The 14,649-nt window shown below is 48.0% G+C and overlaps 1 protein-coding gene across 1 annotated transcript; it reads right to left on the bottom strand.

Annotated features, from left to right (window-relative positions):
* Positions 1-2,008: 2,008 nt before the first annotated feature.
* LOC307085654 (rabphilin-3A-like) lies at positions 2,009-13,391 on the bottom strand (the record flags this gene model as incomplete). The annotated part of the gene is made up of 18 exons (XM_079750520.1): positions 2,009-2,139; positions 2,259-2,355; positions 2,454-2,535; positions 3,358-3,512; positions 3,843-3,899; positions 4,032-4,158; positions 4,447-4,556; positions 4,992-5,066; positions 5,194-5,273; positions 8,903-9,067; positions 9,651-9,827; positions 10,633-10,668; positions 10,845-11,022; positions 11,156-11,239; positions 11,650-11,779; positions 12,505-12,630; positions 13,125-13,136; positions 13,318-13,391. 18 exons carry the CDS (start codon positions 13,389-13,391, stop codon positions 2,009-2,011), a joined length of 1,896 nt encoding a protein of 631 aa, XP_079606646.1.
* Between the last annotated feature and the right edge of the window lie 1,258 nt (positions 13,392-14,649).

Here is a 14,649-nt window from a genome sequence, read left to right as displayed (position 1 = left end):
GTTAAGTTGTAGCTCAGAGAAAAGCCTGCAGAAATAGAGACGGCGTGAGAGAGTGCGCTCGGTTCGTGTTGTTGACCACTTATTTCGGTGATCCTACCGTAGCATTACTTCAACATCACGGTTCACTGCACGATTCTACTTGTTACATTTTCTGTCGTTAATGGAGACAAGAAGAAGCCCTCGTGTTGGCGCATGGGAGAGAGATACTATCACACGTGATGCAGAGAAGAAAGAAACAGATCATTCCTCAGGTGGACTATTGAAAGAGGCTTTTCTTTTCTCCACTGATGTCCTCTTTCATCACTTGAGGTGATGATGCTACTAGACGTGTCACGTGGTAACTTGCACTCAATTACACCACAGTCCTCTACTACACCATTATTCAAAAGCCTGTCTCATCAACACTAATGGGCATCCTGATAGTCATGCAGCGAAATGTGCATTTACAATATGCATTTACATTTTAGTGGGCTTCTGTGTATAAAACATTCAGAGGAATGTTATGGGGGAGGGGGGGGGAAAAGAGTAAACGTTGAATTACAATAAAATCATTTGCCTTAAATGAATGATTACTGTATATATCTTGCACCACAAGACATTTCATGCATAGTTTTTTTTTCTCTTAATCATTTTTTTCTTTAGTTTTAGTGTAGTTCTATGATTTACCATGGAAACCGCTGGGTATAAATTGAGGTCATTCCATTTAGTCAGGTGTGCTTTCCTTGGATCTCTGTGATTGTTGATCAGACACCCATTAAAGCCTTGATTGGTTGAGGTCTTAGCCAATAGAAAGGGTGTGATTGTGTATGTGTGTGTGTGTGTGTGTGTGTGTGTGTGTGTGTGTGTGTGTGTGTGTGGGGCGGAGGGCCGGGGGGTTGTGTTGTGTTAAGGTAAGAGCAGGTTATCGATGCGTCAGGCACACTCTAAAAGTGCATGCATGCCACACTCCACACATAGGTACCATGTCACCCCCTTCCATGTGAGCTTACACATAGAGCCCTCATAGTAGCTATTCAGCGTGTGTGCATTCAGTATAAAAGCCGTGGTAGAAAAACACTGAGCTCTCCATGTGAGGCACGTGCTTTAGATAATTACATCTAGCAGTGGAGACAGGTCTTTGACAAATAAGCCCAAAATTAATAGAAAATCATAGCTTTTGTTCTTCTCAGATCAAACTCTAACACAAATAAGTCAAGACATAGATATATATATATATACTTATCTCGATGTGCTATTCATTTAAGGTCTCAAAAGAGGAACTTATGTTTCTCATAAACACCAAATAATGGTCTATGTCTATGGAGTAAATAAATGAGATGCAAACCATTTCTAAACGTCTTCTTAACTTCCACTTTATCTCCTAACCTGAGCTACTTATTTATATGTAAACATTTTTTCCTTAAGGACACAAATCCATGACACCGGAACCGTTTATATATCACAGCAGCACGGCCACGTTTATCTTATGCCTGTGGGGTTAGCATGCTCAAGTGTTAGCTTCCAACGTGGCACCGGAAATGAAAACGTGACGGCCGGCCCATCGTAACATAACATACAAGGACGGTTGTGACTTCAGATGCCATAAAATATTACATTAATTGTTTCATGCCAGTGCAATAAAATAAAAACAATATCCTCTGGAGCTTAGGACGTGAGCACTCCTGTATACTATATAACATGTCGGACAGGCAATGAGTGTTTTTGTGCAGCTTTTATGCTTAAGTGACACACTCTCGAGTCTATACTTATTCGATTGCAATTATGATCGGAAACGTTCCACGGGCAGACTCGCAGTCTGAGCACAGGAAGGGGATACAGTGAGGATAAAGATGGGAAATTACTTCTTAAACGTGGGGAAGGGGGGGGGGGGGGGGGGTGCCGGGGGCTGGTTGAGAGCACAAAAAGAGGAGGAAAGAAAGGCTAAATGCGACAGATTCCCAAGTGTTTCGAGGGGAAACGGGGGGAGATGGTTAGATGACTCATGCATGTTCCCGCGTTCGGTGACTGGTTAATCACTGTTGACGTGGTTCTCGTTGTACAAGGTGTGCCAGCGCTCTATCTTCTTGTCCTTGTTCTTCAGGCACTCGTACCAGTGCTTCAGCCTCTCTCCCTTGGCAGTGATGCCCAGCTGGCATCCACCTATCACGGACACAGACCAATCAGAGAAGGACCAATCGGTGACACTGTTGAGCGGCCACAGAGGATATTGTATGCATGAGGTATATCCATTCTATATTCAGTATGAAGCAATAACTTGCCAATGTAGTCGTTGGATTTGCCAATGTCGTAGTCCCACACAGAGATATCTAATTGTTTCTTGGCCAGGTCACTGTGTTTGATCTCATAGCTGAATTCCTGAGGTTCAATCAGGCACAAAGTAGATGAACAGTTCTTACAGACAGGTTTTTATAACGTTTTTTTCATATTTATAATGCTGTTGTTTAGCAACTAACCTCATTGTATTCTGGGTTCAATGTCTTCTTCTTGATCTGGGTTTTGCACTTGGCTTTCTTGCCCATATCAGGCTTCAGAACTCTATAAATGATACGGAGCACATTCAAATTTGTGAATCATCACAAATGTATCATTTATTTTTATTTGCATTCATATACACATAAACATGTTCATATACATGTACAGAGGAACCTCTTATCCTGTGGGACTGTTAAATGGTAGGTGGGCCAAGGGGGGGGATATTGCCTCACCATGATCTACTCTAACTCCAGAATCCCGGTAAATTAATTAATGTTTCAATGTTTTACTATTGCATGGAAACTAGCCAAAGTCGTTGAAGCTTTTGGTGCACTCCATGTTTTCAAAAGTACATGAAGGGCATTGTCAATTACTGCAGCATTGGTAAATCATTTGTTTTATCCAGAGCGACTTACAACATTAACACACCGACAGCGGCGGCCTCCAGCTCTTCCAGCTGGAAGTTAGAGTAAGGTGTTTTGCTCATGAACACCTAGACGGGAGGAGCCAGGGTTTGAACTAGCATCCTTCCACCTACAAGTCAACCTGCTCTACCACCTGTGCTAAGGTTTGTGACCTAATGACTTCGAAATGTGTTGGTCCTGAGGCTAGACCAGAAGAAAGACTCTCTCTCTCTCTCTCTCTCTCTCTCTCTCTCTCTCTCTCTCTCTCTCTCTCTCTCTCTCTCTCTCTCTCTCTCTCTCTCTCTCTCTCTCTCTCTCTCTCTCTCTCTCTCTCTCTCTCTCTCTCTCTCTCTCACACACTCTCTCTCTCCTCAGTGAAAAATGACAAGCGCTTGGTACCCGCGGGCATGGAAACCCCTGCATTAGAGCGACCTGGAACCCTAACCCTAACCCTAACCCTAACCCTAACCCTCGCACTCACATTTTGACAAAGGGATCAGAGTAGCCGTTGGCATCCATGGCTGCCAGGTGGACGCAGCGCACCACCCCTACCAGCAGGCGGTTCTGCTGGGTGCTGTACATCAGGGACATGAGGATCCTTCCACGCTCCTCCACCTCGCTGCCATCCTTCCCCGGCTGTCACGAGGAAACACAAGGATACAGGGGGGGAGGGGGGAGAGGGAGAGGCAGGATTGGGAGTGAGGTGGAGGGAGGAAGAGAGAGAAAGAGAGTGGAGTGAGAGAAAGAGAAATGGAGGGGGAAGGGAGAGGATTTACATATAGGGACGAGAGAGAGAGAGAGAGAGAGAGAGAGAGAGAGAAAGAGAGAGAGAGAGAGAGAGACACACACACACACACAGACAGAGCGAGAGAGTGTGAAGGGATGGCAGGTTAGACTGATTCATACTTCGATGTGTATGAGCTTATCAAAGGAATCTGTCATGCATAGACACGCTTCAAGCCTTGCCTCATCCTCGTAGAGAGAGATGCCGCGGGTTGCACCGGCTGTGCCAGTCCTCTTCATCTGTATGTGTGGGGAGGAAGAGGAGGGACGATGAAAATCACAGCAGGTCAATGAGAGGCGCATCGTGGAGGAGGGGAAAACGTAGAGGGAAACACACTAGCAATTAATGTCGGGGGCGCAGAGTTCACCTACAGGAACCACTCTCTCCAGACACACGTTGAAGTTCTTCTTCTGGTTGACCTTCAGCTTCTTCAGGGCCACTCTGGTCTCTCCGATAAACTCGTTATGCCCAAACTTGTCCTCGTCACACACGGAGAGCCTGCACGGTTCAAAAGACGAAATGAATGGCTGCATTCCCTGCCATTGGCGCAATTCATTTTGTGTGAGTTTTTTTTTTTTGGCACACTGCGTGAAATGGTATCCAAGGATACCATTATGCGGTGAGTTAAAAAATAAATAAGAACGACGATCAGATAAAGTTATATATATATATATAAATATATACGTGACGGCAAAAGTGTGCAATTTACTGTATGGCTGGCTGCCCTCAGGGAGGGGAAGGGGGGTCAGGGGGGAGAGAGAGGGGGGAGGAAGGCGGGGGAGCCACCTGAGGGTTTTGCGCTGCATGTCCTCGTCTGTCAGCCCGTGGTATGTTAGCGTCTCATTCCATGCAGGGTTGCGCGTGTTCCTCAGGGTTTTTGTGCGCAGCTTTGTAGACTGGTAAAGACAGCCGGGAGGGGTGGATCGGGGGGGGGGGGGGGGGGGGGGGGGGGGAGGGAGGGGAGGAAAAACGGCATCTTAAAAAGGAAACGGCACGACTGATTTGGGTTGGATAGCTGCCATCATTTCGGAATAAGTGTGGACAGGGGTTCCATGGCCTCATACGATCTGCGTTTGTGAACGATGCACTTTGGGAAATGGCATCGTTTGAAACTGGCAATGAAAAGACATACTTCTCAGGTATGGCAGACCATAATCGGGCCGTTCTGCCAATGACAAGCCGTAGTACTTGATTGAGACCACAAGGTGTCAGGCTTAAGCCGATTGGAAGATTAACAGACTCTTCTAGCGCCCACCTTCACTGCCGCTTGGCTGTTATTTAGAACAATATGTAGGATGCACAAGTACACAAACATACTTTTATGATCTCACCTTACTAGCCCCAGGAAGCAGGTGGAGCTTAATGTATGGATCTGCCAGTCCGTTGGAGTCCATCGGCTTCAATCCCTTAAAAATATCAGGGTGAAAGATCACATTCATCATCGAACATCTCATTGCAGGATGCAGAAAGCCATTAAGGTTTCCCTTTTCATAATGCAAAATACTTGATGTGTTTGTGAACAGTTGACAGTACTTTGGCTTTGAGGATGCTGCAGTGTAGGCTGCTGCTCTCCTGCTCGTAAAGCAGGCTGAACTCCAAAGACCCCAGTGTGGCTGAAAGAGGGCAAAACCCTTCATTAGATCTGCATGCTGATAGACACACACACACAGCTCCGGGTGGCGATAATTAAGAGGATAAATCAGAGGGGAATATACGCATGTTTGCTCCGGTTGGAATTACCACGAGAGGAGAATGTGGACCGGGCTGAGAGTTTGATGGACATGAATACTGCATTATAATTAAACGCAAAAGTGTGACTCATCGATCTCGATGATGTATATGTCGTGACCTGTATCACGACATGCAGAAAATGTCCTAATTAAAGACATTTAAAAAAACGACATCACAAGATGAAACGTGCAACAGAATTGCAGAAAAAAACATCTCGGTATAATTAACACATGGTTAAATTATGTTGAAAATAAGCTTATAAATAACTGGAATAGAAGGTGTCTTAATGTTCTGATGAAGGAGTAACCATAGGAACGGTTGGAGTCAGGGGGACGAAATAACCTCTTGTAATTGGTTTATTTCGTCTTGGATGATGGTGGGAGAGCCGGTGGTGATGGGGCCTACAGGTTCAACTGGTGAAATGCTCTCTGCAAGCTAATGGTTAACTACAAAGCCATGGATCAGAGATCATTGTTTCTAATCCTAGTGTTCTTTGAAGTCACTCATTGGTGCTGCACAGAACTCAAATTAACTATCGGTTCTTACAATTTAACCATGTTAAAACTATTCAACCAAATTATTAAAAAAAGGATTGCATAGCATTATGTAAGTATTGGCATTGTAAGTGGAACAGGTGTATGGGAATCTATTTTAATCTATACAGGGGAACATCATTAATATGCAAGGGCAATAACACTTTAATTCACTTTAAAATAGCAGGTAAAAAAAATTAACAAATTCAATGCAAAAACTTCCTGCATTACCTCACAGTCCCTACATTTTACACTCAAAACAATACACGTGTGTATGTCATTTTTAGGATTTAAATTCTAGAACGGTTTCCATGCAATCAACAAAGGAATAGTCAAGATACATAAGACATAATGTATTATATATCATAAATACAAGTAGGTTGTAAGTCATTCTCCTGTATGACTCCACTGAAAGTATTGGTTGCATTGCAATCAACACTTTGCAGCAAAAGCTCCAGTCGACATTCAATCACCAGTCAATCAGTCACCGACCCCATTGGAGGTGTGGCCGGAGCTCCTTGGCTGCCCAACCTGAAGTGGTTCATTAATCAGCCTGTGGCTTGGCTACATGAACTCATTCTAATTTCTGCTGTGTAAAGATAAAGAGACAAACGGCCCCAATAAGAGCAGGCCTTTGACTCGTTGTAGCTGACGAGTCACTCTGCAGACTGGCTCGGACTTCTGTTTGTCTCAGCACTGCTGGGCTGTCTATTCTCTCTCTGTAAACTCAAGTGCCACACCCCCTATCCAGGGTTCATGACTCTGATTGGAGTGTAATTGCATTTCATTTCCCAGGGTATTGATCTCAAAAGACTTCCACCGCAATTGAAGAAATGCAACAATGAGCATTTACTTTTGGAACCTTCAGAGCGTTGCACAGTGCTTTGTTAAACGACCCAATCAATATTATTTCAACTGGGGATTGCGTTCAAACATGGTGGCGTATCACGCTCAAACTCAATGTTCACACGTGTTGTTTCAGTGTAGATAGAGTTACTAAGACAACGCCCATGAAGGATTTCATTTGTTATCTCCTGTTTCAATAAATTTGAAATAAATGATTTGCATCAACATGTGGCATTCGTTTCCTCTCTGTATCAGGGACCTGTGCGCCTGTTCGTGATCCCACGCAATCACGCCGTCATCAGCAAACTGATGATGGTTTCACTGGTTCCCACTGAAACTGGTGGGTTCCCACTGAAACCAGTGGGAACCAGAAAGACGGCCCCCTAGACTCCTAACTCCTCCATCAGACCAACCCATTTCTGTCAACGCTCTCAGGAGAAACACACAGGGGACCGGGCCGCGAACACAGGGGAGGAATCTATATCCCATCAGTCCTGTTTCATATCAAATGGTTTGCCCACACCTGATTCCTGCATCTCTGTGGTAAATTAACAACGTGTCCCCCCCACAAGGGATGCAACGAGGCCGTTTGCTACTCGAGGCAGTGGACGTGATTGGAATGGCACCGTTCTTCTCCCCCCTGGGGATATATATATATATATATATATATATATATATATATATATATAGAGAGAGAGAGAGAGAGAGAGAGAGAGAGAGAGAGAGAGAGAGAGAGAGAGAGAGTGAGAGAAAGAGAGAGAGAGACCCCCAGCACAATAACATCTTTTCACTATTGACTCATTTCACATCTCCTCTCCGCTCGGCTTGGAGGGTATTTATTGATTCCCACGGCTGGATTGGGGCTCACACCAATCATTTATCTTCCAACGCCAAGTCAAATAGATTCTGCCTGAATGATATCTGCTGTTTTCAACAACTATTAGACTATTTGTACTCCTGAAATATTACCCCCGCTGACGGACAGAAAAATAATAAAAAGCAACCTGGGTTTTTCGCCGTTGCATGACTCAGTCTTCCCTAATGGGAAAACGATGGCTGCCAAGCGAGGGGGACTATACTTAATTTGTCACACCGTATAAGTTTGTATCAAATCAAAAAACACCCGCGCCCCATTCATTTTTCCTGGGTGTCAAAATGTGCTTGCGGCAGAAGTATACCGCGAACAGATGGTTCTTGGAACTAGCCATGCTGAACTTTTTCCATGTATAGGTTGTTCAAAGTATGGCCTTAGAGTCGTTGATATCACCCATTGGTTTACACATGACTGTTTTGACGGAGTGGATTTGCACTTCTACCTGCCACCAGCAGTGGAAACAATCCATATTTGGCCAATTGAAGATGGGACTTGGATGCCCCCCTCGCACTAGTCTGACCATAACTCATTAATATTCAATCTATAATAACTTTTTAATTGAATACTATTGTAGCCCACGACATCGGAAAAAGGGTATCATGAAGATGAACTAGCCACTTGATCCTAACCGAATGAAAAAAAGATTATTCCGATAATTATTCCGATAATTAAACTGCTAATTCTTCCCCTTTAATGAAAGTTGTGGCGCGTCATTCTGCTACCGAATACCAAGAACCACCTAAAGGAGGGCGGAGGACGGTCCTACATCTGAGGGTCTACTAAGAAACCCCCATGTAGGACCTATACACAAGTGTATGAGGATAACCGCGTGAAGGCAGTTCTCCTCAAACACTCGCATCATGTAGGACCTACATACGAGTCTCTTCCACCTGGGACCGAGGCAAACAGACGGTAGTGTAGGTTCCCCTCAGAGAACTGCACATAGGTAGCACTGTCCCTGAGGAGAACCGGCTTCAGGTGGTTCTCTTCAGAGAACCACTATGTCGGTCTTACATGTGAGTCCTACATGCTAGTCTCCGAGGAGAACCGACTTGCATTTAGGACCTGTAGGACCTACATACGAGTCTCTGCCACCTGAGACCCTCGCAAACGGACGGTCACGGTGGATCCTCTCGGAGACCAGCATGCCGGTCCTTCGTGCAAGTCACTGAGCAGAACCAACCAGACGGTCATGGCTGCCGCTTGGAACCCAGTCAGAGATCCCCGGGCGAGGGAGCGGAAGGACCGGCCAACTCACTGGCTTCGTCGGAATCGATGTCGTTGGCGTCGTCGTCTTCCTCCGCGGGGGGTGGTGGCTGTCGGGCGACCGGCTGCCTCCTCTCCTCCCGCACCGCGGGGGGCGCTCTCTGCTCTAGGGAGCCGCCGGCTGAGGAGTAGGACCCTGCCTCTCCTGCCATCGGACCTGCAACCACACAGAGCCGTTTCAGCGGGTCGTTTAACACACTAGATGTGGTAGTCCTGTCCCCCCGAGTGCTACAGCTTAAGTCACAGCTTAAGAGTCCCTCCCTGCGTTCCAACACCCATACTACCGCACTATTTAGCATGCCAGAAAGAGATTTAGGATGTCCCGATGCAGAGTTTGGAAAGGGCAGAATGCCAAAAATACCAGGATGTTGTACGACATCCGGTCGCGGGTCGCAGTATGCAAGCCAGCATGCTTTTTGGCTCTCCTGCCCCACAGTCAGCTGCACAGCAGAGGATACGTCACATCGACTGAGCCCGCCAAAGTCAATGGGTGACACTACAGGTGTGCTAATCGGTGAAATCACCTGTATATGTCCCAATTGAATGCATACTGTGCGCAACAGTACGTACTTTGTAAGGGTAGCTGCAGTAAGTACCACAAGTAAAAAAAAGTGCCAAAAAAAAAAGTCTGCGATTTTGAACGCAGCCCCAGCGTCAAAGGAAAACTGCTGGAAACCCCAAATCGAGAAAATAGGAAGGGGTTACACTTTTTTGCCTGAGCCCCGGCTGTCTGCTCTCACCGGGCTGGGCCATGGCTGCAGCCGCCTGGGGTCTGGAGCTCTGGACGGTCATAGCCTTCTTCATCATGACGGGGCTGTCCTGGGCTGGCCCCCCGACCCCACCTGCGGACATCCGCACCTCCGACGGCTTCGGGGCCACAGGGGGGTAGCCACCGGTACGGCTCTGCCGCTCTGGCCCTGAGAGATACATATGCATATACACACGTATGCATGAGGAATACGCACACATACCTACACACAGACCCACACCCAGATACTGAGAGGATGCACACACCCGCACACAATCCCACCACTTCAGCCTTGGCTGCAGTGGAATCTATAATGCTCTCTGGTCTCTCCGGATACTTTTGATGTTGCAGGCTTTTCATTGCAAAAGGCATTGACCTACATACAGCCCAACACACCATGGCAGCTGAGTGACTCTACGCCATAATTACACCGGCTGCCTCCTTTCCTCTAACCGCCTTCCACAGGTAACTGGGCTGAAGCGTGGGGGAGGGGGGACGGATTCTACTCCTACATCCCCCGACACGAGCGTCACACGGACACACATCTCATACCGCCGCGTCCACCACCACCACCCCCACCCAAATCGAGGGGATTAGGGGGGGCGAGGGGGGCGAGGGGGGGGACGGATTCCACTCCTACACCCCCACGACACGAGCGTCACACGGACACACTTCACATACCGCCGCATCCACCACCTACACCCACCCCCCACCCCCAAAGCCGACCCCTTCCTCCACCTCCCACAGCTGGGGCTGCCAAAATCTGCTCTGCGCCAGATCAAAGGTTCTGGGCGCCGGGGAACAAAGGGGAAAAACACAACAAGAAGCGCGAGGCTTCGCTGGGGGAGGACGGGCGCGGGGCGACGCAGGGATGAGAGGCGGAGGGGTGGGGCTGTTCTTTTGAGGGGAGGATGTTAGACATCGCAGTGTCTACGTGGATTTCCAAAAGGTAGACCACAATGAGTTCCACTCGCCTGCGGTCGGTTCAGCGTGAGCCCCCTGGGGCCGACCTGAGACGGGGAAGAACAGAAGGGATTCGGATGGGTGTTCATTTTTAAAACAGAACAGCATCGCAATGACAACGCAACCCGCACACCGCACATCTCCCCGTGTGATCTCTAGGGGACATCAAACATATTCTTTCTGTCTTTACTGCAGTGGAGGAAGGGGGGGGTTGACGCGGTACCTTGCTGCTGTGGTTGTGCGGTTTTCTCCCGCGCTGCCGAGGCCGGGGGTCCGCGGGCCGCGGCGGCCTGTGGCTGCTTCCCCTCCTTCGGCTCTTTGGGTTTGGAGATGGGCATGGGCGACGGCAGGAACTGCTTGGGGAAGCCTTTGAAGAACCAGGCGCCGGACCTCTTCCACACCTGGGAGAACCCATGGATGGACGTTATATGCATGGTGGGCTCCTCCGTGTGAGATTGAATTTATCTGTGCCTAATGTTGAAATAAGACAATAGTGGCAGAAAACCCGTAGGAAAGGCGTAAAGACCAACTTGCCTCTCGCTGCTCTTTGCAGATCTTGCAGAGCCACACTGAGCGCGGGCGGCTGTCGGCCTGCGTCCCGCACTTTGTGCACATGTGCTGCACGACAACAGAGAGCAGCGCAGAATCACAACACCGAAACAGAATACATCATGGTCAATGTATGCATCAAAGAATCAGTCTTTATAAGGCCTAGAGATCACTCCACATGCTCTGTACTCCTTACCCTTTAGTTGTATGTACCTGTGAGTGTTTTAGATTCCTTTAATGTGTGTGAGATATGTGTGTGTATGTATAAGCTACTGGATGCATACAATTTCCCTATGGGATGAATAAAGTATGTATCTATTTATCCATCCATCTATCCACATGAGCCGAATACACAGCTGTGTTTTTTTTTTTTGTAAGCGTATTTGGGTCACTGAAAAGCGCTATAGAAAATGAATGAATTATTACTATTATTATTATGATCATCCCCCTCTGGTTATCAATCGTCCGGCGCCTCCTACCTTTTTGCAGTCCTCGCACACCACCGAGCTGACCCCGGGGGTCCCCAACTGCTCCCCGCACAGCAGGCAGCGTGAGACCCCGTCCCCGCAAGCCGTCTTCTTCATGTCGTCCAGACGGTTCACCAGACGCCTGCCGGGCCGGGAGAGGCACAACTCTCCTTCAGAACCGCCATCAGCACAGAGCAGCTCTGTCCAGGAGTCAGCGGCCGGGGCCCCTCGTCCACACTCATTTACATTTACATTCAGGGCATTTAGCAGACGCTTTTATCCAAAGCGACTTACAATAAGTGCATTTGTTACAATAAGTACATTTGTCATAAGAAGTGAAACAATATATCGCTGTCGGTACAGTAAAGATGTTCATAGAACCAAGTGCAAGTATTACAATCGCTAGGCTAACCCATTCCCCGTGTAAAGCGCTGATAGCAGCTACTGTAGATGTTGCACAATTAAGTACCTACACAATTAAGTACCACTCAGAGAGAGACAGCGACTTCTAACTCCGGACGAGGTCGCAAGACCTGTCTGTGCTTCTTATTCACAGAGGTCGGGCACAACAGAACCCGGATAATCATTTAAAGGGGGGAAATAAGTTGTTGGCTGGTTGTGAAGGAAGAAGTGCTTTGCCGGCAAACTTATTTTACACTCGATACTTTGCGTTTGGTGACTGATCGCCCCATTAGTTAAGACCCATGGGGTCTCCGTGGAGAACGGGGGAATCCCATCTAAATAAATCACACTAAGCTCAGGGAGGTAGTCGTGTGTTTGTTTCCTACGCAATCACATCATTTCTGTTCTTGCCAATCGTACTTTCTGCAATAAGTACACTTCCCCGCGTTAGGACCAGCCTCTCACCCAATCCTCTCCTGCTCCATGGCCTCCATCTTCTCAGCCCGGGCGATCACATTATTGATGATCTCCTTCTCCTCGTCGGTCAGGTCAGGGGTCGCTCCCTGGCCCGGCTGCGAGGTCCAGTTGGCCCTGAGAAGCCAAACCAATACAACGTGATCGTCTGCAGCCAGGTCTCTCTCTCTCTCTGTTTTGCTTTCGTTTAACTAGATGATGGATCATGGATTTTGCCTCCTTGACTAGGGTTATATTCAATTCAATTCAATTCCATTTTATTTGTATAGCTCTTAATAACAGGGACAGTCTCAAAGGGCTTAACAGGACATGTATTGGCAACGACCCCCTGACCCTAGCCCCCGAGACGGCAAAAAACAACTCCCACCAAGGATAGATCAAGAGGATTGCAGGAGCAGCCAAAACAGGATAGGACATGGAAACATAACATGTAGCATGTTGGGAACCAGCGCTCAACGGACAATTACACATAAGGTAATGGCGCACATGGTCACAAACCATTTCAGGAGCGAACATGCGATTACTTCATGATGTGACTAAACGCTGCTTAGTGGTGCAGGTGGAAAACAGGGCAACACAGCAGACAAGAGGAAGAGAAACCTCAGACTTACTGGTCCTTATCGCTGCATCCCAGCAGACCGGCAGGGTGGTGAGGCAGGAGCATGGGGGGAGAGAGTGAGAGAGGAAGGTACAGGACAGTTAGTGCGCTAGGAGGAGACAGGCATCGTTGTTTAATCCATCACCATCTGTGGCATGCGGACGACACAGCGGCTGCTGCTGCTGCCGCCGCTCAGGCGAGCGTACTTAGCGTGCACGCTCCTCTGCCCGCCGTTGGACGCCCAGCGATCCGAGCTGCCGCCGATCACTGCGTCTGTCATGGCTGCTTCGCTCTGTGCAGTGGTGATCTGTGGGGAGGACAGTTGGGGAGGGAGATGGGAAAAGAGGAGGAAATTATTAATTATTAATTATTAAGCCGGTGTCAAGGTGAGTTTTTTCCCCGTTTGGGTTGAATTTATGCTTTTTTCCAAGGCAAGGTATTATATGTAACTTTTGATGTATGTCATTAAGGATGTCATTAGTCGGCGACAGGCAGGCAGGGGTTTGGCCTCTTGCTCGAAGGAGGCCCAGAGGTAGACCGCTGACATTAGGGATTGAACCAACAACCTTCTAGCTTGGTGGCCACCACCCTGACCACTACGTGGGGGGTGACTAGAATTTACACAAGATAAATGATCATGGAAATCATAACTGTATCATAACGAGTGTATCAAGGGTCAGTTGTACCTTACATCTAGAGCAAGCACGCAACCAATACAGAACATCTGCCCTCGGTTAAGGAGGATAAGGACAGGTTTCCCCATTCCCCTCCGATTGTTTTATCCCAGTGCTCATTGCACAAACCATGTTGGAGCAAATTAGATAGCCTTACTTGAGTCGCCTTCTATACACAAGACCATCCCCCTCCCACACACACACGCACGCACACGCACACACACACACACACACACACACACACACACACACACACACATCAATGAATTGAACTATTATTTCTTATTGGTATCATCGTGTTATGCTGATGTGGTGCTGACTTGGCCTGCTCTGTGATTACATTTGCTCAGAACGTGCGTTTATCAGGATAGCTCTGACCACAAATTGGCTCGTCAACGTTGGCACTTAACCGTCCGAGAGTAGATTGCAAAGGCAGCAGCAGCACCACTCAGAAACGGCATCCGCATGACCACACAGCCTCAAGCTGTCCCTGGCTCAGACGCACATACTCACCGGCAAACGACACCGTCGTTACCCGCCGTTCATAAATCGGTCCAAACCGGTGGGTACGCACACATGGTCTATTCAAGCCGGGATCATCCATAGCCATTACGGTGAAGGTTTTCTGTTGTTGTTTCTTCCACAGTGAACGTAATTGATCGGATGCATCGAGGAGGCGTTACAAACGCATTAGGAGCAGATGTCGAGAGAAACCATTAAGAGGAGCCCCCCCCCCCCCCCGCCGCCCTGAGGCGCAGGCTGATCCTGGGTGTGTGTTTGGGTTTTTCCCTCCGTGACCGTGAAGCAGAGACACTCCAACGCTCCCATCCGCAGAGGGGGAACCAAGGGATGGGATGGAGGAGT

Source organism: Pollachius pollachius (assembly GCF_949987615.1).
Source record: "Pollachius pollachius genome assembly, chromosome: 1".
NCBI classification, from domain to species: domain Eukaryota; kingdom Metazoa; phylum Chordata; class Actinopteri; order Gadiformes; family Gadidae; genus Pollachius; species Pollachius pollachius.
Note: the sequence above shows the minus strand (reverse complement) of the source record. Positions and strands in the feature narration are given on the sequence as shown.